General features: G+C 38.3%; 1 protein-coding gene across 1 annotated transcript in view; it reads left to right on the top strand.

Annotated features, from left to right (window-relative positions):
• Nucleotides 1-1,877: 1,877 nt before the first annotated feature.
• Nucleotides 1,878-24,878, top strand: part of LOC149926166 (polycystin family receptor for egg jelly) — a 32,041-nt gene continuing 9,040 nt past the window's right edge. The window contains exons 1-14 of the mRNA XM_090161881.1: nt 1,878-1,978; nt 6,636-6,778; nt 8,266-8,339; nt 8,646-8,799; nt 9,781-10,022; nt 11,423-11,662; nt 13,397-13,542; nt 15,619-15,727; nt 17,010-17,233; nt 20,229-20,326; nt 20,667-20,829; nt 23,775-24,020; nt 24,075-24,228; nt 24,679-24,833. Coding sequence (XP_090018007.1) covers nt 6,648-6,778; nt 8,266-8,339; nt 8,646-8,799; nt 9,781-10,022; nt 11,423-11,662; nt 13,397-13,542; nt 15,619-15,727; nt 17,010-17,233; nt 20,229-20,326; nt 20,667-20,829; nt 23,775-24,020; nt 24,075-24,228; nt 24,679-24,833 — 2,136 coding nt within the window. The 5' untranslated portion in view covers nt 1,878-1,978; nt 6,636-6,647. The remainder of the gene's footprint in view (nt 1,979-6,635; nt 6,779-8,265; nt 8,340-8,645; nt 8,800-9,780; nt 10,023-11,422; nt 11,663-13,396; nt 13,543-15,618; nt 15,728-17,009; nt 17,234-20,228; nt 20,327-20,666; nt 20,830-23,774; nt 24,021-24,074; nt 24,229-24,678; nt 24,834-24,878) is intronic.

The raw sequence follows: 24,878 nt of genomic DNA, 5'->3' as shown, positions 1-24,878 counted from the left end.
AACCCCTATTGAACCATGGGATTCTACTAACGGAATTTTTATACGGTGCTCGTGCTCCGTGCGCGGAGCATGGTGCGCCGTAAAGTCGAGCAATTTGATTCATCGTGCAGTTAAAGTTAGAGGGCACGCGCATATTTTTGTTTTTGTTGAGCTCGCGCGAAAACGCACGAGACCCTCTGCACGGAAATATTAGGAAGAGCGCGCTCCAAAAAATAACACTTTTTATACATGTATGCGTATATACAAAAGTGACATAATTACCAAAAGTGTGACAAACCCTGTACTTTCGTATGCTAGAGGTTTAATGAATGCTCGACGCGAGATGGACCACATACAAACTATTTATTGTCGCCTTTCTGGATCTTTTTTAGTCTATGGTATTATATCGTAGGTAGATGGCGATAGCATCCCCACAGAGCGATGAAAAATCAAAAAATACACTAACTTTGACCAATGCTACTTAGATCCTCCGTTCCTCACAACGAGGCGTTATTTGTTGGTTTTAACTTCCTTCCCTCCCCAAGGCATACTTTCCCTTCTCCCCTCCCGACTTGTATTTCGCTCGTAACATTCATTCTGAAATAGGTCTGATTGACACACTTTTGGTAATTATGTCACTTTTGGTACATATTATTTTATAGAAAGAGCTATTGAAATAGGCCTGCACAAGGCTACGTAGTAGAAAAACGATATGAAACCGAAGGCTCCTCGCGCCGCACCGCGTGGTTTGAAAAGATAATTGACGGATTTTTAAATGACGTTTTAGCGCGCGACAGACACTACAGGTACACGTCTTGGGCACACAAAATCCGTCCATTTCTAGGCTTTTATTTTTTATTTCGATAATAAGCCTAATATTACGATTAAAAATCTCTGGTTTGAAAACTTCTACAAGTAAACAGAATCGCTCCACTTCAGTTCCTTCTATTTTAGGAATAAAACTACAGCTTTGATTTGCCCCAAATTGCTCGTGCTACCGAGGTGAAAAATTCGCGGAAAATTTCAGGATATTGGGAGCGAAAAAAGTCAGTTTCGGACTAAAAATTAGTACACTTAGGCTTGGAAATTGGTTTCGACAATGAAATTTTTCCAAAGAGAACGTCCAGGGCTTCAAAACAAGCCCGCATTCATTCGTTTTTTTTTGCTATCGCTTTTTCGTGCAACCAACACTTTAAATATAGATCAAATTAAAATAAATTATGCTATGCCTTCTCTTTTGAAACTTATGTACCGAAAAATACGTTCCAAGCATTTTCAAACTATTTAAAAAAATTAAATTGGAATGAAACATTTATTTCGAAAACAAAAACGCCTTAAAATTTTTTAAAATGCTCGGTTCGAAACTAGCATTTCCTCCCGTCCGAAGGGCGTCACTGATGCTAGGATCTCTCTAGTGGCGTTTTCTTCGTTGTTTATCAGATCTTTAAAAGCGCAGCGACTGACAGGATCTTTTGAATCTTTTGGTAAGGAGATTAGCGCGCGGATCTGACACGTTTTATTTTAGCTCGTGCGCTTTTTCAAAACCTTTATTATAAAGCTACTAAGGCTTAAAAACATGGGACCTTTTTTCCTGCTTACTTACTTAAGTCTTTTAGCGGTTATTTATTCTCGGAATGGGGTACATGTGGGTAAATGCAACCCAAAAATCACCTTAATTAACGCGGCTTCGATTGAAAGCGCCGCGTTAAACTATACCCGCAAATTTCCGTTGACGTTCACTTCCATCATAAATTCTAAATGTCGGTTCGTATTACCGGTAAAATACCATTGGAAAATTTACCGCGCGAATCAACTCGCTCGTTTTCCACCAAGAAGTAACGTACTTAGTCCGAGAAACGTGTTTCCACTGTCTAGTGCCATAAATGTCAGAGAAAAGTACTTACGGATTCCAAGACTGTATTTGCCCTACGGGAATTATCTGGTTCAGGTATTTGCGCAAATCGAAGGAAGTGATTGGATCCGAAAAGGACAAAGGCTGGTGAGTTAACTATTCGTAGCTTGTTCTTGTGTGTGGTTTGTGTTCGTTACCCTGATAACGCGTATAGGTCGGCCATGACATTAAGATGCCCATGGCGGTCACGTGATTATTTCGCAGGATCGCTTCATTTCGGCTTCTGTACGGTTTCTGAACGGTTTCTTTTCGGTTCTTTCTGAACTTTTTGACTCTTTTGCTGAGTTCAGAAATTCAACATTCAGCAAAATAGTCAAAAACTTCAGAAATTCAGCAAAATAGTCAATTCCTCCATTAACTTCCCTTGTGAAGGCAATCGAAATAATAATAAATTTTCTACCAGTAATTTTGGAATCGATCTATTGACAATAGTATTTTTAAATAGAGTCATTTCCAAAAGTTTGAGAGTGACAGAACATGGTGATGGTTGCCTGCCTATAACGATATTTTTTTAACTACATGATGAAGCTTCGGTAGTAGAGTGACTAGCACTTTCACCTCGAAGCCAAAGGAGCCCGGTTTGCTCCCAGCTTGTGGCACCGGTGAAGAGAGCCTTTGGCTAGCGTGACATGAATGGTTGGACACCCCCTTTCTACGCATTCTGAGCCGGCCACCTGATTTAAAAGTCACTCGATGACTTGGGCCTAAGGTGGTACCTTGCTCATTGTTATAATAAAACAAATTGTCCAATGATTAAAGTAGATTAATTTCTTGAAACAAACGAAAATTACTTATTCGTTTTCATAATATCAATTTTTATACAGAAATATATCTCTAACGTGTTTATTCATATTTTAACCATTATTTATTCTGTTGTATGACACAATAACAGAATTCAGTACAACGGTAATTGATCTGTCAGTTTTGTGCTATAATAGTGACACGTCTGATAGTACTCGTGGTCAGCTCTACTAATTGATGCACTGTCGCATCCTAATGAGGTTATCAGGTCAAATAATCGAAACAGATTATGTACTCAGCTAATTAAAGAAAGAAACCAGATAACCGATATTTTCTTGCAAAATGTTTATTTCACCCACATCTACATTTGCACTTTTTTTTCTGCTATACAGCTTGAATAAGGTACCTTATTTTTATTGGTATGTACACAAAATCCAGAACAGTCCGGACGAACTGTCATTCAAGCTGCCCAATTAAAAGGGGTTGATATTCGCCTACGAGAAAATCCAATTTTAGGTCTCAGTCTTTAATATATGCCATAAAACAAAATTTATGTATTCCATACAAATACCAATATCCCAATAATTGAGCAAACAACAGTAAACACTCAAAACTGACAATTATTTAAAAATCCTTACCATTCCTTCAAAATGCCGTCTTGATCTTACACTACTGCTTAATTTCGAATATAATTTTTAAATTAAAATAAGAATTACCCGCTGTAGCTTCACCCAAAATTTAACTTTAAAAAGCTGAAATAGTTGTCCTGATAATTAAATTTAAGGGATTCATAACTCACCAGTTGAAGCGCTTAAAAATTCAGTTACACGTCGACATTTTGTGTGAAATTTTGGCGTGTGTTTGGCCATTGAACTTAGATATTCACGCCACAAGGGGCGCTTTATCATCAGCTAGTCTAATACCCAAGGCACTACCCTAGGTCCAAGCCATCTAGCGACTTTTATTGCCTTTAATTCAGGTGGTTAATTACATGTTTTTATTGTACCGGGTTTGATATTAAGCTGGAATTTTCGTGGTAAACCTTTATATATCATTACACTGGCGAACTTGCGTTATCAAGTTAATTTAACTACCGCTTCTTGGTTATAAATCCTTCTTATTAAATGATTGACAAAGTCCGATTACATGCAGGTTGAATCTAGGTGCATAAAGAAGTAGAAATTCAGTGCAGTTTATCTTCTCAGATTTGGTCCAATAGGCGCTAGGCTGTGCAGATTAAAACAGATAATATGATCATGACGATTACCTTTTACCATTTTATTTACCTTTGATAAACTAAGTACTTGTAGATGACGGAAAATGGACAATAATGTACGCCAGCTAATATAAGACTTCGATAATGGTGATGTAGCTGGTAATTGAGTACAACCAAGCTGGCCGAGTATATATAGACCGAATAGCGGAAAATAAATTCTATTCATGACGGAGAATAGTTGGGAATCACAGAAATTACGAATCGAAAATACGAATTAATATGTTATGGATATATGTCGCGGACAACGATCGCTATACACTCTTTTATATCCTTATTTGTGAGAGCTGCCATTTTATTACAGGTCTGATTTTAAATAGTACATGCAGGGCCGCTTCACGCGGTTAAGTGCATGCGACGTCTCGAGCTGATGAGCACGTGCAGGCACCCTTGCCTGTACTATTTTAAATTAGGCCTGTAATGAAATATAATTCTCCCTATCTAGTGGTGTGATGGGGTCACTGGAGCCTGTGGGGGGCTCCATACCCGGCTCTCAAGGTCATGTGATCGGGGCGCTGGGTCACTGGAACCTCATGGGTGTTCCACACTCGTCATTCTGTGACCTACTAAGGAGGGTAGTTTGCAGTGGAAGAGGAAGCCACTCTAGTCCTCAGCTGTGCGAGGGTGGGTCTCGGGCAGCCCATGGTGTCGCCTTTTGTTGGGCCGTGATGAGGGCGTTTGTTTGCTATATGTGAGGCGGTCAAAATGGCTGTCTCACTGGCCGAACGTTGTTTCGCAAAGCGCACTTTTGTCCAGGGCTGGTTGTTTAAGGTGGCCGCTGTAGTGCTTAAGGCGGAGCAGCGGGGTACAAATACATATACTTATGTAATGAAATGGCCGACTTCGTAAAAGAGTGTATAGTAATCATGGCCCACACATTAGTGCTTAGCCTTGGGACTGTTAAGTTTGTATCTTAGAATTGTGCGCCCAACATTTACAGAGTGCTAACTAAAAAACGATACAAGGCCAATAACTCCAAATGTATTTTAGCTAGAAATTTGAAATTTTCACGACACATAGAATGTTGAGGATTTTTTTTTATAAATATCTTTTTGTTTGTTTTTTTTTAAGCTAATAAGTAGTAATTAATTTTTGGTTTAATATTCCGGATATTTAAGAATATATTTTACAAAAATGGGCTCTAAGACGAAGCAAGAAATGTTTTTGTATTTTCGTGGGTTTCCCGAGTATTTCGCCACAATGGCCTATTCCGAGAAAAGCGATAGACCCATAACAAAAGAGGGGCCGCAGACGAGGCTTAAGTGAGACCTCTAGACGGAACATCCTGTTTGTGACGTTTTGAACCACGTGACCACCATTGAAATATACAGGAGGAAGTGAGGAAACGGATGTTCCGTCCAAATGCTGAGTTGCCAGGTAAAAATGTTAATTTTCGGCCCCCCAACTTTCATCATGGGTCTATTCTGCAGGTACGGGGGACTGAGTTTTATCGGAGAGCTTAGCGAAAACTTTCCACTATAAATAAGCAGTGTTTTCCTGGGCATTATTCGTTATCTCCCCCCCCCCTGGCATCAGCAATCTTCAGCGAAACGGAGGCGAATTGATCTCGGACCCTTTTTGACCAGTTCTGTTTTCGACCACCGATGGGAGTGGTAACAATTCCGATATGGAATTGTTTTTAAGCGAAATTTTATTATATGTACCTTAATTATGTATAAAAGTTTTCTTTTTCTCGTAATGTATCGCCATGAATATTTGTTATTTTAAATATTAAATTCCTTTTACATTAGTATTCTCGAGTCGTGATTTAAAGTTATTAGTTTAGTCCGGATTTGGTTATAGTGCGTCGTACGAATTTCAGGAATGTTTATTTTTCAGTCGGTAAACATTCATTAGCCAAACTTAGCTCTCCCACAAAGCTATAGTCTTTAACATTTTTTCGTGTACGTAGAACGTGCAGGGGGCACTTGAGAATTGAAAATTTCCATGACTTTGAACCAGGTCTTCAAAGTCATTTAAAATTTATCTCGAGAACCATTAAAGATACAAAGTTGGTTTCCAATATAAAAGTGCTCCCCGTCACATTTTAATTGTAAATAGCTTTGGCCATATCAAATTTGACCAATAACAAGTCGAAGAATTTAAGACCAAACAAAAAGGTTGTGATGGAAATAATGTAACTAGAGCAGGCCCGACAAAGGAGGGGGGAAGCCGGTACAAATTATCGGAGCCCGTGCAGCCTAGGGGCCCGGGTTTGAACAATCGAGGTGTACTTATACCGGCTTTCTCTCCGAAAAGGTATGGCTATATTCTGTAGTTATGGCTCTCTTGGGGCCCGGAATTAAAATTTTACTGGGGCCCGGGTCCCTTCTCGGCCGCCCTGTACTAGAGACTAGGTTTGAAGGGCTAATAACTCGAAATGTACTCATGCTAGAGTATCAAAATTTGCTAGACATACTCATCTAACAGGAAGTTTTTAGAATTTGGAAACTCGGATGACATTCAACTCATAGTTCAAGGTCATACAAAGCTTATCTCGAGAACCAATGGATTTAGAGAAATGGTCTCAATTTTTCTTTCTCATATGGAGTCCATTCTCCCTATTTATCAAAACGCTAGGCCTTCGCAAATACCCGCCCACTTAGCAACTGGCCGGGCGTATTCCTCTGATGGTAGAATTTCGTGATAGAAATGAATGCCTTGATGTTTGTAGACGGATGGACTCTTTTACTCAATACGTTCTTAACTGTATCCACATTAATAATTCAGGGCTATTTCCAAATGGTCGACTCACCACTGGTGCCGCGTATTGAAGGCGGAACGCATCGAACGGTTTCCTCGTACGACGATTTGATTCTCAACGCTTCTCGCTCTCACGATCCCGACTACGATCCGTCCCTTCAAAGACTGAGGTACGTTGCTTGCGCTTTACTCATCAAGTTAAATGATTCGTCCGCAGAGACAAAAGGATCCTCCACAAAGGACCACAAAAGGTCGATTCCGCGAGTCAGTGGCTGAAAATAAGCTTTCTCTTATCTTGTGAAGAGTGAAGACTCACTTCCCCTACGTCATAACGTAGTCTGTTTCGTCGTCCTCACTTACAGGAAAAGCTCAGGCTAAAACATCTATAACAACGAAAGTTTTATAATCATTTGTATTTTCTTTTAAGCCCCTACGCGCCAAGCTCGATCTCCGAAGATATTAAATCACCTCAAGGCTCAGGCGCAAACTTTGCGTCGTATCTCTAGCCTTCAAGAGACGCTAGTTTGCAGTTTACTTTGCGAGCTAGTTTCACGCCTAGGGGCCTTATTCAAAATATGAATAAATATGACTCTTTAGTATTTTTTTCTCAAGGTCTTTCAAATGTTGATTAGGGTTTTTCAGTCTATACATTTTCTTTAAGCTTGAGATAATGTTAGAGCTGACGACGGAACAGATGACGCTATGATGTAGGGGAGGTGAGTCTTCTCTTCGCGAGATAGGTTGAGGCGTGAATTTTCTCATATACACTATGATTACCCCTCTCGTCATTAGTAAGTCGCCGGGGTGGCACTTTAAACTTCACCCATTCGCACTGCTACTATGACGCAAGCACTATAGATGTATATACCCCCGTACCGTAAATTATGACGCAGTGGAAATTAAAAGGACTTTCAAGGGAGAGCTGTGGGGGTTGAAGTACATTTAATGTGGTGTTGCCGGCGGAGTGGTTAGCACTTTCGCCTCGCAATAAGAGGAGCCGGGTCTGATCACAACTTGTAGCACTGGGTGAAAACTCGGAACAACACCTTCTGCGTTGAGTTTGCAAGTTATCTCCCCACTGGTTTAAGGGGTTCCCCCGAGCTCTTCGGTTCCCCTTCCATAAAAACTTGTTGAGGTTAACGGTAATAGTTAGTTTAGGGAGCTGTTGGCTCGCGTGGCATGAAGGGCTTGCCACCATCCTCCTACGCATTGTAACCTGGCCACCTGGATTAATGGCTTTAAAAGTATTAGCCTAGCGGATTCTTATTAAAATGCCTCATTTGATCGCCATTCGTCGCATTTACAAAGTTACCCTCTGATGACGTTTTTGAATCGACTTCCGACCCCTCACACCTCCCTTGAAAGTCCCTCTATACCGCGTGTACGAGAAACGTTGGTCCAACTCGGTCAAGCAGTGGCTCTCTATCTCGGAGAAAGCCCAAATGATACACAAGTTATACGGAGTCCTCATTGGCTATTATCTGGCCAATTGGATAGCGGTACTAGAGCGTTACAAAAATCGATTAACTTATTCCTGCGTCTACGACTTCCACATCGCAGTAAGGCGATCTATGTACGTTCCATTATCGTGGATGGTGGTAGCGAATTTTAATCCAATGATGTTCGAAATCCACCTGCATTTTATTTTATTTTTCAGATTCAATTGGACATGCCAGTCGCTGCTTTTATCAACTTTGTGTGAAAATCTACAGCATTTATCAAAGAGTTCTGGTAAGTAAAGTGGGTAATTGTTGCTATTCAGATTTCTAAAAGGGGAAATCTTTTCTAAACGGTTAAATAATTTCCTATTGAAAATGCATTAAAACCACTCCTTAAAAATGGGTTTGTTAGCAATAGGCTTTAATTTAGATTTCTGTAAATTGTTGATTGTAACCTCCCCTCCAACGAATTCCAATATTGCGGAGGTAATCCTTAGAACATTTTGGGTCTTCCGAAAAGAACGCGGTCATACACCCCTTAAAAATACTTTTTTTGATAAGATATGATCGATTTTATTGGTTCTCTTTATTGAAACAGGTAGCATTTTGACGATTCCTAACCTCTCATTAACTGCCGATACAGCCATCGTCTTTACAATGACTCTGTCTTCATTCGATCCAAGAAGAAGCCATCGGAAAGCTAACCAAACGATTATAATCACTTCAATGTCGAGGATCCTACTTAGAATTCAGTAAGTGAAGAGCTTCAAATTAGTACTTACAACCGACTAGCGGATAAAAGTTGCGTTATCCAAACCGAGAATATAGTTACGATAGTTAAGAGATCCAATTATCTGTATTTACACTCATATATTCTAAACCTATTCTCCCGCTCACAGAAAACCGTCGTGTATGAGTAGCCAGGCTTGGAAATAAGGTTTATTTCTAAACTGGTCTATTTGGCCAGTGACTCCCAACTCTTGAATTATGTAAGTGGTCACGTAGACCAGTTGGTTAATAATACGGTAGATAATTTTGAATTAATAAACTGGACACTGGACCAGTGAACGCTTAGCTTTTGAATAAAAAAACTGGTCTGAGCAATTAATAGACTGGTCTTTGACCCAGTGACCACCGCTTATTTCCAAGCCTGTAAGTAGCTCTATTACCAATAAATCTTACCGCAAGAAAGCGACACTAGGAATAGGCACTTCAATAAAACATCTTCAAGGAAATCGTCAAGAAGTAATATTTCCGAGAGCCAGGACCTGCAAGTAACTGTTTATAAAGTGCTTTTAAAGACTGTTTCCTTTAAACCCGGTAGCTTTTTTGACATATTAAAGCTTAGCACAAACACGACGTATAATAGGTGTAAAGTTACCATTATTTCCAAAAGCACTATATAAACAGTAACTTGCAGGTCCTGGCTCTCGAAAATGTTACTTCTTGGCGAAAAATAAATAATAATCAGCTAGGCTAATACCCAAGGCACCACCTTAGGTCTTGAAGATGGCTTATTGAAGCGCCTATTCAATAATAGTAAACGATATCAGTTTAAATTTAAAGATTTGAAAGGTATGAGCCGATATTACGATTTGAACGATAGTAAATCGAAAAATTATATTTTACACATACTATATAGTTCTATTTGAACCGATAAATAGTTAATAAGGGTGAATAGTTAACTATGTGTGATATTGATCAACCAGAATGAAATTCTATTGTCTGTTCAGGTGCATCAAGAACTGCGAACCAACAGTGAACCCCTACCAAAGTTTCGAAATCCAGGCCTATTGTATCAATTGCGAGACTGATGTAATTAACAAGTGGATTTGGAGTTTTGATAGCACAGCGTCAAATCTGAAGCAGCGTATCAATTGGAAGAACGAGACGTTGTACGGCAGGGAAGACCAGGTCCTCAGCATTAAACCGGAAGTACTATCGCCTGGAGATATTTATCATTTCACAGTGAAAGGTCACTTCATTTTGTTTCAATTTTGAATAGAGTATCACTAGACGTTTTTGTCTGTAAAGTTCACTATGTTCTGGAATCTGCATGCTAAATTTTTACTGAGATCCATTTTTTTAGAAGAACCACACATTTTGGTGGACTTTGTCATTTGTCCTTCCTGGTAGTTCTTTAATTGACGCTAGCTCTAGTTTACATTCTGCCTCATTGATACTCTTATGGAACATAATTTATTGGTTTATGGTGTCAACTAAGGTTGCATAGGTGGAAGTATATTTAAAATTATAGCACTATTGTAAATGAAATATTTACACATTCAATCAAACATCATTATGTCACTGTGTACAATGATTTGTAATATAACGGCAATTATTGAGAATTTCCCAGGTTTGCAGGTTTTATAAGTAAGAAAAATGAGCGTTTCTAATCATGGGCGGATTAAACAATAGAGTTAAGCCTAGGGGCTTGATCCGCCAAGGGAGCAAGGTCGGAGAGGCCCTTATAAATTTTAGCTTAGGGGCCTAGGCAGTTAAACCTCCACTTACCCTGGTCGAAGAAAATCCTGCGACTGTGCAGAAGGGAAGATTGAAGGTATAATCAGAAATTATTGTTTCATACTGAATACTTTTCGCCTTTCCGGTTTCAATCACGTTGCACATCAGTTTTTCATCGAAGTTAATGACTTGAAAACCTGGTTTTTTATGAGTATACGTTGAGTATCGTATTATAGCAATGTCTTTTCAATGGACTCACCTAGGCCTAGTATTATTTTCCAAGATATTCTATAATTATTTTATCATAATTTTGAGTGTTTTTCAGTTTATTAGCAATTAAGTTAACTAATTAGTTTTTTAACGTTAAAAACAATTTAAACGGAGGAAACACATGGATGTTTATTTATTAAAGATTTTAAAAATGAGCTTTCGACCCATACATGTAGGTCTTTGTCAAACCTATAGCGGGTCGAAACTTCGAAAGCTCACTTAAATTGTTTATAATTAAATTTTTTCCATGGATCAAAATAAAAAAATTAATATTCATTTTTTAACGTTATTTTTCCCAGATAGTTTAACGACCACAACTACTCTAAGAAAAAAAACTTCTAAACAAATCGTACAGTAACGTAATACTTGAAGTAGTTCACCGGATGTTTTCTTTAATGATCCATCGGTTTTGGCCATAGCTGCCATTTTGGGGGTAAATTATTTTTCTTTAGAAGAAAGCGTGGCTAGTATCTTGTCACGTGATAGACCTCTCGAAATCTACAACGCGCGTAGCTCCACTTTACCGTGGTTAGCGAAAACTCTGTAGTCTTAACTGGGACAGATTTTAATACCTTTATTTAAGAAAACTATTTGACATGATATTTGAATATGAATCTGTTGGGGTTCTTTTTAAAGCTTCAGCGATGAACAGCGGCTTCAGGTCAGAGGCAATTTACAAGGTCGAAATGAGCCAAACTCCTCAGAAAGGAAATTGCTCCGTTAAGCCGAACAGTGGAATGGCCATCTTTACCAATTTCTCCGTGACATGCAGCGAGTTTTCGTCCGATAATGTCCCGCTGGAGTACACGTTCTATTACAACTGGAACCACACTGACATTCACATTCAAAAGAAAATCAGCCGCATGAGAGATTTCCAAAGAGGTAAGCTTGCCCGGCATTCACGTCATTCTTGTCTTAACCCTGCGAATGTCACGATTTATGTCTGTTTCAGATCAGTTACCTTACCATTAGTTTTTTCGGTGATAATGAATTTATTTCACAATTGAATATTCAACTCGCGAGGGACAAGGCGGAGCCCATTATAGTCGTAAAACTCTGTGGTTGGCTATTAAGGGATTATGTTAGGTCTACGGAAACTAATTCTATCGCTTTCTTATTCAAAAATTATAACGTAAATGATGCTTGTTGTGTATGTATACTCCTGTATATTAGTTTAGTAAATAGTCATTGGAGGGCGCCACTGTTCAGGCAAAACTAGAACAATGACGTATGACATTAACGGAGTCAGGTAGACGCCGTCAGAACGAGGAAGCTGTAGAAGTTATACAAAATCGCCTCTGTTATAAAAGTTTAATTATTAAGTTTTGATTTACTTGTGTGATGTTTTAAGTTATTTAAAACGCAGTCAAAACGAGACACAACAATGCTTACATTCTTTTTATTCATTAAATTCAAATTTTAATTAAATAAAATTTTTCTTGGCCGCTCCCAAGTGGATTTCAACCTCAATTTTGTTTAGTCAAAAGGGTCCAAACAAGGCGCTAAAGTTCCAATTTTGTGTATGAATTTTTGCATGGCTTGATGATAGCGTATCCGCGTGTCATATTGGAGCCGGGGATCGATTCCTAATAAATCCAGTTAACAATTTTAATAACATAGTTTTTGTAAAATATGAAATATTTTTATTTATTTCATTGGTCACGGTTGAGGGCGCGAAAGTAGGCTCTACCTTTAGCTTCTAAAGATTGGACCACAGGGTAATTATACAGTTGAATATTCATGGTTTAAATGAAATCACGATGATAAGAATTCTCGAATTTGTACAGAGAAATGTTTTGATTAACACCCTTCACAAACGAATTCAAAACCATAGATTTTGAAAATTTTGAAATCCATTTATTCTAGAAAAATGGATGGGGCTTGATTGTTTTTTTCAAAAGGTAATACTAATAATTAAAAATCTGTTCAGAGCACATTTCCAATTTAGACCTTTAATTATTATAAAATAAAACAAAATTGGTGTTTAAGTCACACTTCAGCCCTTGTTCTCGATTAGATTCAGACGGTGCTAAAATTATGAGTTAATAGATACATTTTCTAATTAAAACTAAATATTAATTGAAATGAATCAACTGAGAATAAAATAATGGTAAACGTTTTCAATAGAGAATATTTGGAACCTTGAAACTGTGGCATGGGCTCTATAGGAAGAACCCTTATTGGTTTTAAACTGCGTATTAATGTCACCAGAGACATGTATTCTGGGTCACACATAACGATCAATAATTATTAAGACTAACTGAAATTTTTAGAAGCATAAGCCTATGTTGTTAACCACTTTATTATACTGAATTGCCCATTTGAATTTTCAAGTTGGCCTTGTGTAACTTCTGTAGTACGCATTTTAATTCGCCAGTTACAATAATGTAAAGTTATATTCAAATACCACAAGTACAGCCAACTTCAATAGCTTTGATACGCGCTTTTATTTTATCGCGATTGGCCAACATGGTTCTTTTGCGTGAGACTAATTTTAAAAATTCGCTGCTTTGTTCCGTGCGAATTTTTTTAAAAATTAACACTTCGTTGTGGGTGACGACAATAATGCCATAAATACAAGTGGATTTCAACTTCCTCAAAAAAAATATATTTCAGGAGTGATTTTGCGGCAAACTATGTTCCCTCGGGCGGAGAATTTGACCTTGTCACCCGGAGATCCGACCAACGGTTTCGAGGCCGGGATAGTAGTCGTGGCAACCGACAGTAACAGGCTCTACTCCGAAGTCGTACTGCACGTCACGGTTAGTACATAATACTAATATTTCACCAAGAATGTATTTTTTTTTACTTCAGGAGTATGACTACGTTGAGGCGATTTCAGGCGTGGCTCACAATCGCCTCATGCTCGAAGAGTAACCTCCTTCCCCCTAAAAAAATCAAATTAGCCCAGTCAACATTTTAGTCACACCCAAGTGTTTGTTTGGTATTCTTAGCTAATTGGTTTCCACCATTCGCTACCGAAAACTACCTCAATGCCCCCTTTCGGCGGTTATAAAAAACCTCAAGAGAATAAAAATACGTAATACAGTCAATGCTACAGGAGCACTGGAGCAGTAGACTTAGCAGACGTTTTATATACGGTGTTCCCTCTTAGCAGACGCTAAAGCTTCAGCGTCGTTGTGCCATCTAGCGAATAGGCCCCGAGCTTAGGAAAGAAAGCGCCATCTACATTCCTACATTCCTTCGTATCAACTCTTCGTATGAATTTTGCAGACGAATTTTGTATTTTCCGTATACCATCGTAGTATTAAATTCACATAGCTATTTTCAAACTCGGCCTGTAGGCAGCGTATAACATCGTAGTACTAAATTCACATAGTTATTTTCAAACTCGGCCAGTAGGCGGCGACACTTCTGCATAAAATTTTCTTTACCCACGGGGCCTATAGCACTTTAAAATTTACGAGCGTCTAAAAGCGTCAAATTTTAAAAGTTGTTGACTCGGGGCGAACTGAACTTATTTTTTCGCTTCCCAATATTTTGTCGCTTTTTGTCGTTCGTAATCAATTACGCGTCTATCATTAGTTTTAAATGGAATAAACTAACATTTAACTATAGCCAAAAACATGGACTTAGGGAACCATGGGTCCCTAACCCTTAAGCCTTCCTACGATATTGAAGAACACGTTGCTAACATTTTCCTCCCCTTTCTCTTGCCGGGGCAAATTTTATTATAATACCCACGGATCGTCACAAGATAGTTACCATCCCTAAGTATAATTCATTCTTGGTTTTAACCATGCTGAAAGATACTATTCAAGAATGTATTTGCGAATATGTAGCTTTTCCTTTGAAAAATAAGAAGCTACAATTTTCCTTCAGTTGGCATGTTATTTGGCTGCTGGTCTAAAAGTTAGCAACAAGATAGTTGCACTGATCTTCAATGAAATTCACTGAAACAAAGACAGCATTGAATTTATAGATTGCAAAGGGGATGCAGTTTGACTGTAATAGCAGCTAGCTTAGCTACAAATGCAGTTTCCGGATTGCAACTACATAAAATCTGTAATGTGGTTGGAAAAAACTTATCTTTGACAAAGGTGCAATTAGACTGCATTTAGCCTACAATTGTAGCCTTAATATTATCAGTAATATGGCTAAAAGTTTGATGCACTTGCAGTCCATTTTTTATGCAGACTATTGACTGAAACTAATTATTTATGTAATTTGGCTGTAAATTGGATACATAATTACATATGCAATCATTTGTATGCGATCATGCTATTATGAACAACATAAGTAACATTTCAAATTAGCTATTAGTTTTAAAATATTTTATCCAATGAGCCTCACATTGAGCCATTTAATGTTATAACATCAACAATATGGGATCATTTAGTTAATATTTCATTAAATTCTTAAACTTGGTCGTAGGTGCTGTTACTCGTGGTGTATCGGTATCATCGTTTACAAATATCCTTCACTTCCAACTGGAAGGCTTACAATAATTGCGTAGTAGTTAGTAATTTTGTAGCCCAATTACATTACAAAAAAGTTTTTAAGTGTTTTGTTTATCATACTCGATCCTGGTGAATGTTAGTAGGACTATCCAAACGAACGTAATAGTAACATTTCTCTTTAGTTAAATACTTTGTCTATTTAATAACAGTTACCCTCACGTTTAGTATTTTGTCTTCTGAACAGTGGCGTAGCCAGAAATACTTCAAGGGAAGGGTTTAAACTATGTAAAATACCTAAGGGGGGTCGAGAAGGGGGTGACATTTTATTACAGTCATAGTTACACCCAAGGAGGGGGGGTTGACTCGGAAATCCTCCCCTTGTCTACGCCACTGCTTCTGAATAATATATTTTTACAGGTACTCTCACCTGAAAGTAATTCTTTATCAACGCTGCAAACTTTAGTTGAATCTGAGACTGGTACAGATGCATTTATCGAATCCCTCACGCTAGCTGGAGATACCGAAGGTGAGAATGTGAGCGCAAAAAGCCCTTCACATTTTAAATTGTTCCATTGACTTTGACATTACAAGAAGTATGTTGTTGAGAAGCATTTAAACTATAATAATAAAAATAATAGTAATCAGCTAGCCTAATCACCCAAGGTCCAAATTGACTAGCTACTTTTAAAGCCGTTATTCCATGGACGCTGGCCAGTCATCCTCTAATTTCCTACTGACATAATTATAATCATTCGTACCGACAAACCCACTAATAATTAAGCTATTTAATTTAAGATATTTAAGAATGAATTAAGAACTTAAACAACTAATCTAATATATGACTCCTTAAAAATTTGTCCGGTTAATGTTAATAGTTGGTCTGCGTGGCATGAAGGACTTGTCACCACTCACCTACGCAGTATAACCCGGCCACCTGAATTATTGCCCTTAAAATTTGCTAGATGACTTGGGCTTAAGGTGGCGTCTTGGTAATTAGCCTAGATGATTATTACATATTGTTATTATTATTATTTATACTCGTCACATTAAGTGGTAATTCGTTTTCGGCCTATTTGGGAATTTCATAATAAGCTCGAAATTTTTTTCGTATGGTAGCCTGGTTTATAGCCCCTTTAAGAGGTCATTGGTTTTGCGCAGTTGCCAAATTAACCTTGGCTTCAGTACAATATCGAGTAATAAATTCAAAAATATCGACGATAATCGAGTAGTTGGTTTTTTATTGGCTATGCAATTGTAAAATTAATTAAAACCCGGTAGTAAAATTTAATTTTAATAAAATGTGATATACATGTATATATACAGAATGGAAGCCTCAGCCGTGGTCCATCCTAGGTACTTCTCTTAGTACACCCGAGTGCTGCGGGTGGAACCCTTCTACAAGCGCTGCTTCGGCCATTTAATCCGTTATTTAATTATCGGTTAACTAATTTTGGTAAGAATAAAGTTACGCACTTGGTTTCCGCGATAGCAGACGACGATTCAAAACCGAAAATAAAGACCGAGTAACATCCAGCTAGAATTTGTAGAATAATTAAATAACGGATAAAATAGCCGAGGCAGCGCCTGTAGAAGTGTTCCACCCGCAGTACTCTGGTGTACTAGGAAAAGTACCGAGGCTTCCCCCTTGTATAATATATTATTTTTTATATTACATATGTATTGTTAAAATTAAATTTTTCCTTACCAAATAAATAGTGTTATTATTTATTTTTATAATCCAAACGCGTAAATTGGCTTTACAAAAAATTAATCTGATAACAATTTTTCTTAATTTAAATATAAATTAGGAGTTTTGATGTACGTCATATCAATTGGACACTTCATAAACCCGGAGTTTTTGGAATATAAAAGACCTGCACTGTCCAAAAGCGACTACACTGTTTTAAGACAGAAACTAGTTGGAACCATCTCCAATCAATCCATCTACAAAATGGAAATTGGAATGCAAGTGTCCTCGGCCATCGGAGCAGTCGTCGATGGTGGGGAAAAGGAACTCTCCGTTTCCACCTTGGTAATTATAGTACACTATTTCCACTTTGGTAATTATAGTACCCTATTTCCACTTTGGTAATTATAGTACCCTATTTCCACTTTGGTAATTATAGTACCCTATTTCCACTTTGGTAATTATAGTACCCTATTTCCACTTTGGTAATTATAGTACCCTATTTCCACTTTGGTAATTATAGTACCCTATTTCCACTTTGGTAATTGTAGTACCGTATTTCCACTTTGGTAATTGTAGTACCGTATTTCCACTTCGGTAATTATAGTACTGACGGTTAAATGTTCAACCTATATATTTATAAATGATTAATCCACACGTTTAGTATTATTTCGTAGTCCTACACTCTTAAAAAAAGGGTGTTTTAATGGTATATTAAGGGTGTAATATCTGTAAAAAAACACTCTTTAATGTTAATTTAAACGCCCTAAAGGGATTTTTACTGTCCCAAATTAAAAATCTGAAAAGGTGTATAAAGGGTGTTATATTACCCCGTAAATTGAGTGATTTAACACCTGGTAAGGGTGTAGCTCCCTTAATGCAGTAGTTTAGTACCCTAAAAGGAGTATTTTAACACTTTAAAGGGAGTATTGTAGCACCCTTAAGGCAGTAGTTTAGAACCTTAAAGGGAGTAGTTATAAAACTTTAAAGGGGAGTATTATAGAACCCTTAAGGGAGTATTGTAGAACCCTGAAGGGGGTAGTGTAACACCCTGAAGGGAGTCGTTTGGTACCCTAAAAGGAGTAGCCTTGTACCCTAGAGGGAGTCGATAATAACCCTGAAGAGAATAGTTTTATACCACAAACTGTTAACAAAGGAACCAAAACGGAGGACGTAAGCACCCCAAACAGTGTAAATAAACACCCTAGGAGGAAAACTGCTTCTTAAGGTGTAGAATAACATCCTTTATAAACCTGTTAAGGTGTTAAATATGGGACAAGAAAACACCCTTAAACGTTTGAAAAGAAACCATTTTTTTAAGAGTGTAACCGATAAAAATATTTAACTCCCAGACTAGTGGCATATTTCTTCCCTTCCACCAATTGGCTGGAAGCTACTTAAATACGAGTGATGATTTCTCTAAGTACTCCATTTCCACTTTGGTAATTATAGTACTGCCGGTCAAATATTAATTAGTAATTATTCGTCCAAGGTTCAATATAATCTAGCCAAACTCTGGTTTCTTCATCACTTTGCGTGTTTGCTAGATAGGTGAGCCGGTGAGTGCGTTCATTTCGAATTTCCCCTTTTAAACGCCTTTCTCCACACCCTTTAGCAAAGACCCAAGCCTGGACTTCCCGCCGAGGGTGGAGGTAATGGCGAATGAGCGGGCGCACATAAGAGAGGGGGAAATATGAAATGGAGTGCCTCTTACGTCAGGGCCAACCGGAATATCGCCCAATGTTAAATTTGAAATTGTTATATTTTAGTTGCATAATTCGACAGTTTCAAATCTAGTACATTTAGTTTGAATTTAAAAGTTTTAATTAAATATTTAGTGTAGACCAGAAGTATATAAACGCGCGATGTTAACGATTGTTTTAAAGTGTAATTATTAAAAACTTAAAACGTTTTACCATGAATTTCTTCATATTCAACCCTGAATATAGAACTCCTATGACACTGGCACCCAGGGCCGTGCTTAGGGGGAGGCGAGCCGGGCGGTCGCCCAGGGCCGCTAAAATTTTCCCATAGGGATGTATATACCGGAGGGCCGCTACACTCACAATGTCAGTTTCGCCCATGCATTTCGCCCGGGGCCCCGATACCTCTAAGCACGGCCCTGCCGGCAGCATCACGTTAAAAAAAGGATGAGCTTTTAAACCCCACCCACAGTGGCGTCACCGCATACAGTCATCTGCCTCAAATTTCGCATCCATAAGTATTTGAGTCCGTTTGATAAAAGCAATTATGGGTAAGAAAAACTCAAAAGTTGCGCGTTAAATTAGGTTTAGTTTACCTAAAATAAATATATAGAATGAAGAATTAACCCAAAAGGTTATCGCTAGGTTAGCCCTTGATAAGGAGGACGGAATTTTAAAATCACAAAGGCTCAAACATGTAGACCATTTTGGTTTACGTTTCTTAACAGAAGTGAATGAGTAACCCAGTATAAAAATTATTCAACCTGACTTCAAATGATGCTAAGCCTAGGTCCAATAAGTTACGTAACTGAACTAATGATAGATTCTTAAAATTATCACAAGAGATGGAAAGAATGGCTTTCAAAAGATTAACTTTTGAACTAGTCATATTGGTAGAAACGTACATTTTAAAAGCCCTTTTTAAACCATAATTAATTTAAAACTTAGGGAGTCTAAAAACGAAACACAAAACGCAAAATTGACTCACTGTAACTCCAGAGATTTTCGCATCATTTCCTTTCACCTCCGGTTGGCTCTTTAAATAGTTGTTGTGACGTATATCGGCAGGAAGTGCAGCCTTTTTTTTAATAATGATGGTACCAGGTATACAACCTACTATTCCAGTTTTACTAGTTAATTTACATATTTTCTTTTTGAAATTACAAATAGTAATTTTCTAGGTTAGCCCTAAAAGTGGCGGCTTAAGAAGGCTGGGTCCCCGGGGCGGCGGCAGTGTTTTGTGACACCCCCCAGGACCGTGCAAAAGTTTTCACGTCCGTCTTCTTCAAGTTTAATCGTTCTGATTTGCACCCCCCCCCTCGAGCTTCTCCGATGGCACCCCTGGTACCCGGGGCGGACCGCCCCCCTCGCCCCCATCGCCCTCACCCCCTTATGCCGCCACTGAGCCCTACTAAAATGACTTTGTACAAAAGCTGCTGGTATAACGTCCTTGTAATCTTCAAGAGTTTCGGCAAATTTATTATAGGTGGAACCAAAATCGCTAAGTTTGCCATTTTAAAATGTTTCTGGTACGAGTAGGGAACACCCCGTAAGCCTTGATATTGATAAACCTTACATTAATACTGAAAAAGGCAAAAGAATTTCTAGAGGAATTAAAGAATGATCTATTCATGCAGGAAGTAGGCGGCGATAAAATGAAAGAAGTGTCAGAAGTCATCCTTTTCGAGAGTTTGGAGCCGGATCGCTCCTTTAGGGAAATCCTCGAAGCTAGCAGGTACGTCAGTCACGCTTACAAAGAGACGGGCAGGCCACGTGGGCAAGTGGGTAAAATCCCACGGGTCCGTTACCAAATTCTGGTTTGGGAGCCGGTGGTTTGGAAAAAAAGAGTCGAAACCCTGAGTAGGTGCATTCGAAATTTGAACGACCTTTTTGGGGCTCTTTTGTGCACCGCCAGCGCCAATCCTTGGGTTTGGGTTCCGAAAGGCTCTGACAGAATCTCCCATATGCGGCTGAGAGGCTTCAAAACCTCACCAGTCCACCTCTGCGCCTACAGTTAATCTCCTAAATCTCCATCTAGCGAGACTTACGTGCCATGTTTTCCTTTATTTTGTCAGTACCTCACTGCATTGTCTGTCGGCGTTGCTCAACGCGTCAATAGACGAGTATCCTTCGAGTATCAAGACTATTAACATGGACGAGTTTTACAGTGAAATGGAGTATGATACCTTCCAAGAATACAGTGACTCCGAATGGCAACGCCTCGAAGAAAACAGAAGGGTAGCATTTTCTCTTCTCATTTTCTTGAAAGGGAAGCGCCAAGCTGTAGCTTGTATCAAACGGATATTAAGCGGTTGTTTTGTTCGACTTTTTTTCCTTTTGGCGACTTCTCATTCGGAATCTTTGATCAAGAATTCTATACAGGGTGAAAGCTTCAACCGTGGTCCAGCCTCGGTACTTCTCCTAGTACACCAGAGTGCTGCGGGTCGAACTCTTCTACAGGCGCTGGTATTCCAAAAATAGACCAATGGCATAATTAGAAGCGCATCTTTATCCAATCGCCCAAAAAAGCATTTGGAAGATGCGCTTCTAATTCTTCCATTAGTCTATTTTTAGACTAGGAAAAGTACCGAGGCTGGACCACGGCTGAGGCTTCCAATTCTCCCATTGGTCTATTTTTGGCCTACCAGCACCTGTAGAAGTGTTCCATCCGCAGCACTTTGGTGTACTAGGAGAAGTTTCAATGCTGGATCACGGCTGAGGCTTCCACCCTGTATGTGTAATAGAATCCTTGCTTTGACGAACACCGACTAGCGTCCTCTGAATCCCGTCTTTAACCACGGAAACTCGGCTTCCGCCTGACGAAGCTAGTGTCAGCAGCGTGCGCTTTAGTCAGTGGCGGACAGGCCATTGAGTGAACCTGCCCGATGGCAAGTGGGCCCCACGGACCGTACATGAAGTTGGCCCCTCAAACATGATAGCGTTATAGTTGTTAAAGCTAGGGCCTTTTGTCTTCTGGCAGCCCAAAATATTAGACCCACTCCGCCACGGGCTTTAGTGGCTGCGTTTAGTAAGACTCAACGGAGAAGAAAGCGTTTTCTGAAGAAATATTTTCCTGGAGACCGTTGTTCAACGTGCCACTTTTTGCGTAATGGCGCCTATTTGTGACTACCATATGTGTGCAAAGACTTCACTAAATTTGACACGTATACAAATAATTTATAAAAAATTCTAGAAATTTTCTTAATTATTTTTTGTAATTAATTTGCATTTTTATATGTACAACAATAGAATTGTTAATCAATCGATTGTTTTTAAATATTGTAAATTTTGACCTCACTATACCAATGAGCAACAAAAACCGTCCACTTACGACCGATGACGTAGTTGAGTCCGTTGAGCGGTACTGAAAGTAGCCAGTATATTAAATAATACATGATCGACGGTTGATTTTAGAGTACTGAGGATATTCATATTAAATGAAATGTGTTAATTCTATAACGATTCAGATTGAGATCGAAACAAAAATAATATTTTTTTGGCATAAATACGTATTTGGTAGATAGGTGGGTCATTCCACGTGAAATCGTCAAGCGTTGTTGCTCGATAGTGACGGATTTCGCCCAGATTTTGTTCCCTGGTTTATTTACCCTAAATATGAAGCATCCTGGAGTTTAGCGAGCCAGTTTCAAAATTTCGAAAAGTTATGATTTTTTGAAATTTCATGCATTTTGGCTAGAGTTTCGTTACTTAAGAAACATTTTTTGCAGTAACATGATTCGTAAAGCTCTTCAAAATATGAAAATTGGTACTCATAGCTAAAATGACTTACAGATTCTGAATTTGGCTTCCAATTTACTCTATGGGCTCTAGGTTTTGATAAAAGAGCTGTTTGTGGGGGTTGCGAAAAACATCGTTTTTACAAAGGGGTCCATCTCAGAATTCAATAAAAATTTCAAATAATCACCTCCTTGCACAAAGAAAGGTCCCTCTTAAATTTGGTGTTGGCGACCACATTATTTCTATCAAAACGAATTTTTTGAAATTGGCCAATTTTCGCGTTTTTCGCAAAAACTGCGGTGTATGAGCTGGATAGAGGGGTGGCACTTATCATTTATTTAACGAAATATGCCACATCCAAATTCAACCAAAAGTTCAAATAAGGAACTTCTTACGTATAGAAAGGCCTCTGTCAAATTTGTTGTTGGTGACGAAACTATTTATATCAAAACTAATTTTTTTTTTAAATTGGCCATTTTTAGCATCTTTCGCAAAACTTCAGTGCGTGAGCTGAGGCGGGGTGGCATTTAATATTTAACGAAAAAGGCAACATTCAAAATTTTCAGTATTTAGCAATGCAATCATTGGGGACGGACGGACGGTATATATATATATATTTCGGGAAATTAGTCCGTACTATTCGACGCGTCGCCTGCTTATACACTATACAGTAAGGTTATTACAATACGTTTGGCGCAATTTCCGGGTTTCATACTATTATCACGGTTTATATATTTACACGGGTTAGACTACTTCTACCTTCATGCGTGCTGCGCGTTTTCTGACAGGCAACCCTGTTTTCTACTATGATACTGGTACGCCCTCTAATGGATATAAACAGTACTAATTAATTTATTATTAATTAATTTTTTATAAATTTTAATTATAAATACACTAATGAGCTACCGTATTTATAATTTGATAGTATGTATTTTAAAATTGTTGTGGAAACAAATGAAAAATATTCACTCTCACGGTATCTCAACTTCTTATAACTGGCCCAATCGAAAAGATGAGCACTGGATTCCAGAGTGTGAAATGCTTTGCCCTGTTCATCGTCCAAAATCGGAATTTGTAGGTCTTTTTAGCTATGAGTACCAATTTTCATATTTTGAAGAGCTTTACGAATCATGTTACTGAAAAATGTTTCTTAAGTAACGAAACTCTAGCCAAAATGCATGAAATTTCAAAAAATCATAACTTTTCGAATTTTTGAAATTATCTCGCTAAACTCCTGGATGCTTCATATTTAGGGTAAATAAACCAGGGAAAACATTTGGGCGAAATCCGTCACTATCGAGCAACAACGCTTGACGATTTCACGTGGAATGACCCAGGTGTAAGTGTTGAACAATTTAAAAGGGTCTGTTTCAACATTGTAAAACGCAAATTTTAAAAGCTTAGCGCTTCTATTTTAACCACCGTTTAAATTTCTTGGTTCCCAGAAAAGCCAAGTAGCTGTCTCTTGCGTGTCTATTTTGAATTCCTTGTCCAAAATCGTCCTGAATCGCAGCCGAACCGATGAAGGGAAAAGACTACTGCAGGCCAAGTGCGTTCGCATCTGGATAGAGAAAACTAAGTCAACTCGAGGTGGCGAGCACGACATGGGCTGTAACCTCGGTAGCCGAATTCATCTTCCGGATCCCCGAGATCTCGGATTGGGCAACAAAGACGAAGTGGTCAACTCCATGGTATTTATTCATTTCAATTCGACTTTCATGCGCTTAAACTGTGTTTTTTGGTAGCTACTTGACTTGAAGAAAAATCCATACTTTAATCATTGGTCGTCGAAGGAAGTGAATTCGAATTTCTTGGTCGTGGATGTGTCTGATAAAAACCTCAATACGATTGATTTCCAAACGGTGAAACCAGATCTGGAGTATTTAGTTGAGAGGCGAGGTAATCCGTTTTTAGCCTCATCTCATCTCGTCTAGATATAGAGGGCAAAGAGTCAGTTATTTTTTATGGTGAAGTTGGTGAATCGCCAGGACTCGAAAAAATGTAAATGATGAGTCATTTGATAAGAATATGTGCTTCTATAAAATACGGGAGGTCATGTGACAATGTTTTGTCTTCGTCACTTAGCTGTAGCTCTTGAAGACAGAGAGCACGTGGTGCAGTCGCGAGCCCCTTCAGAATCTGAAACCCGCGTGCAAACCTTGCGTGCCAGTAAAGCCCTTAAACAACTTGAGATAACTAACAAAATAATTTATTTGAAATTCAATAATAAAATTTTCAATCGTTTTTTACAAAATTATTTTATTTGAAATTTAACTAAATTTAAAACTGAAAATATAGTACAATATTCGTTAATTTACAAAATAAATCAAAAACCTTTTTTTATAACAGGGAATTACTCGGATTCCGTGAACGGATATTTTCAAATTAATCAAAGTGAAACATTGAAACAAAACGATTTGATGATTCATCGAATAGCTGTTACTCACCAGGAAGAAAATATTCTTCTGGTTTTCGGAAACGTTACGAAGAATATATCGTTCATTGTAAGTTCGAATTGTTTCGAAATTTTAATCGTTGTTCATTCAAAT

This window comes from Leiobunum rupestre, chromosome 10, assembly GCF_980474605.1.
Source record: "Leiobunum rupestre chromosome 10, qqLeiRupe1.1.hap1, whole genome shotgun sequence".
Taxonomy (NCBI): domain Eukaryota; kingdom Metazoa; phylum Arthropoda; class Arachnida; order Opiliones; family Sclerosomatidae; genus Leiobunum; species Leiobunum rupestre.
Note: the sequence above shows the minus strand (reverse complement) of the source record. Positions and strands in the feature narration are given on the sequence as shown.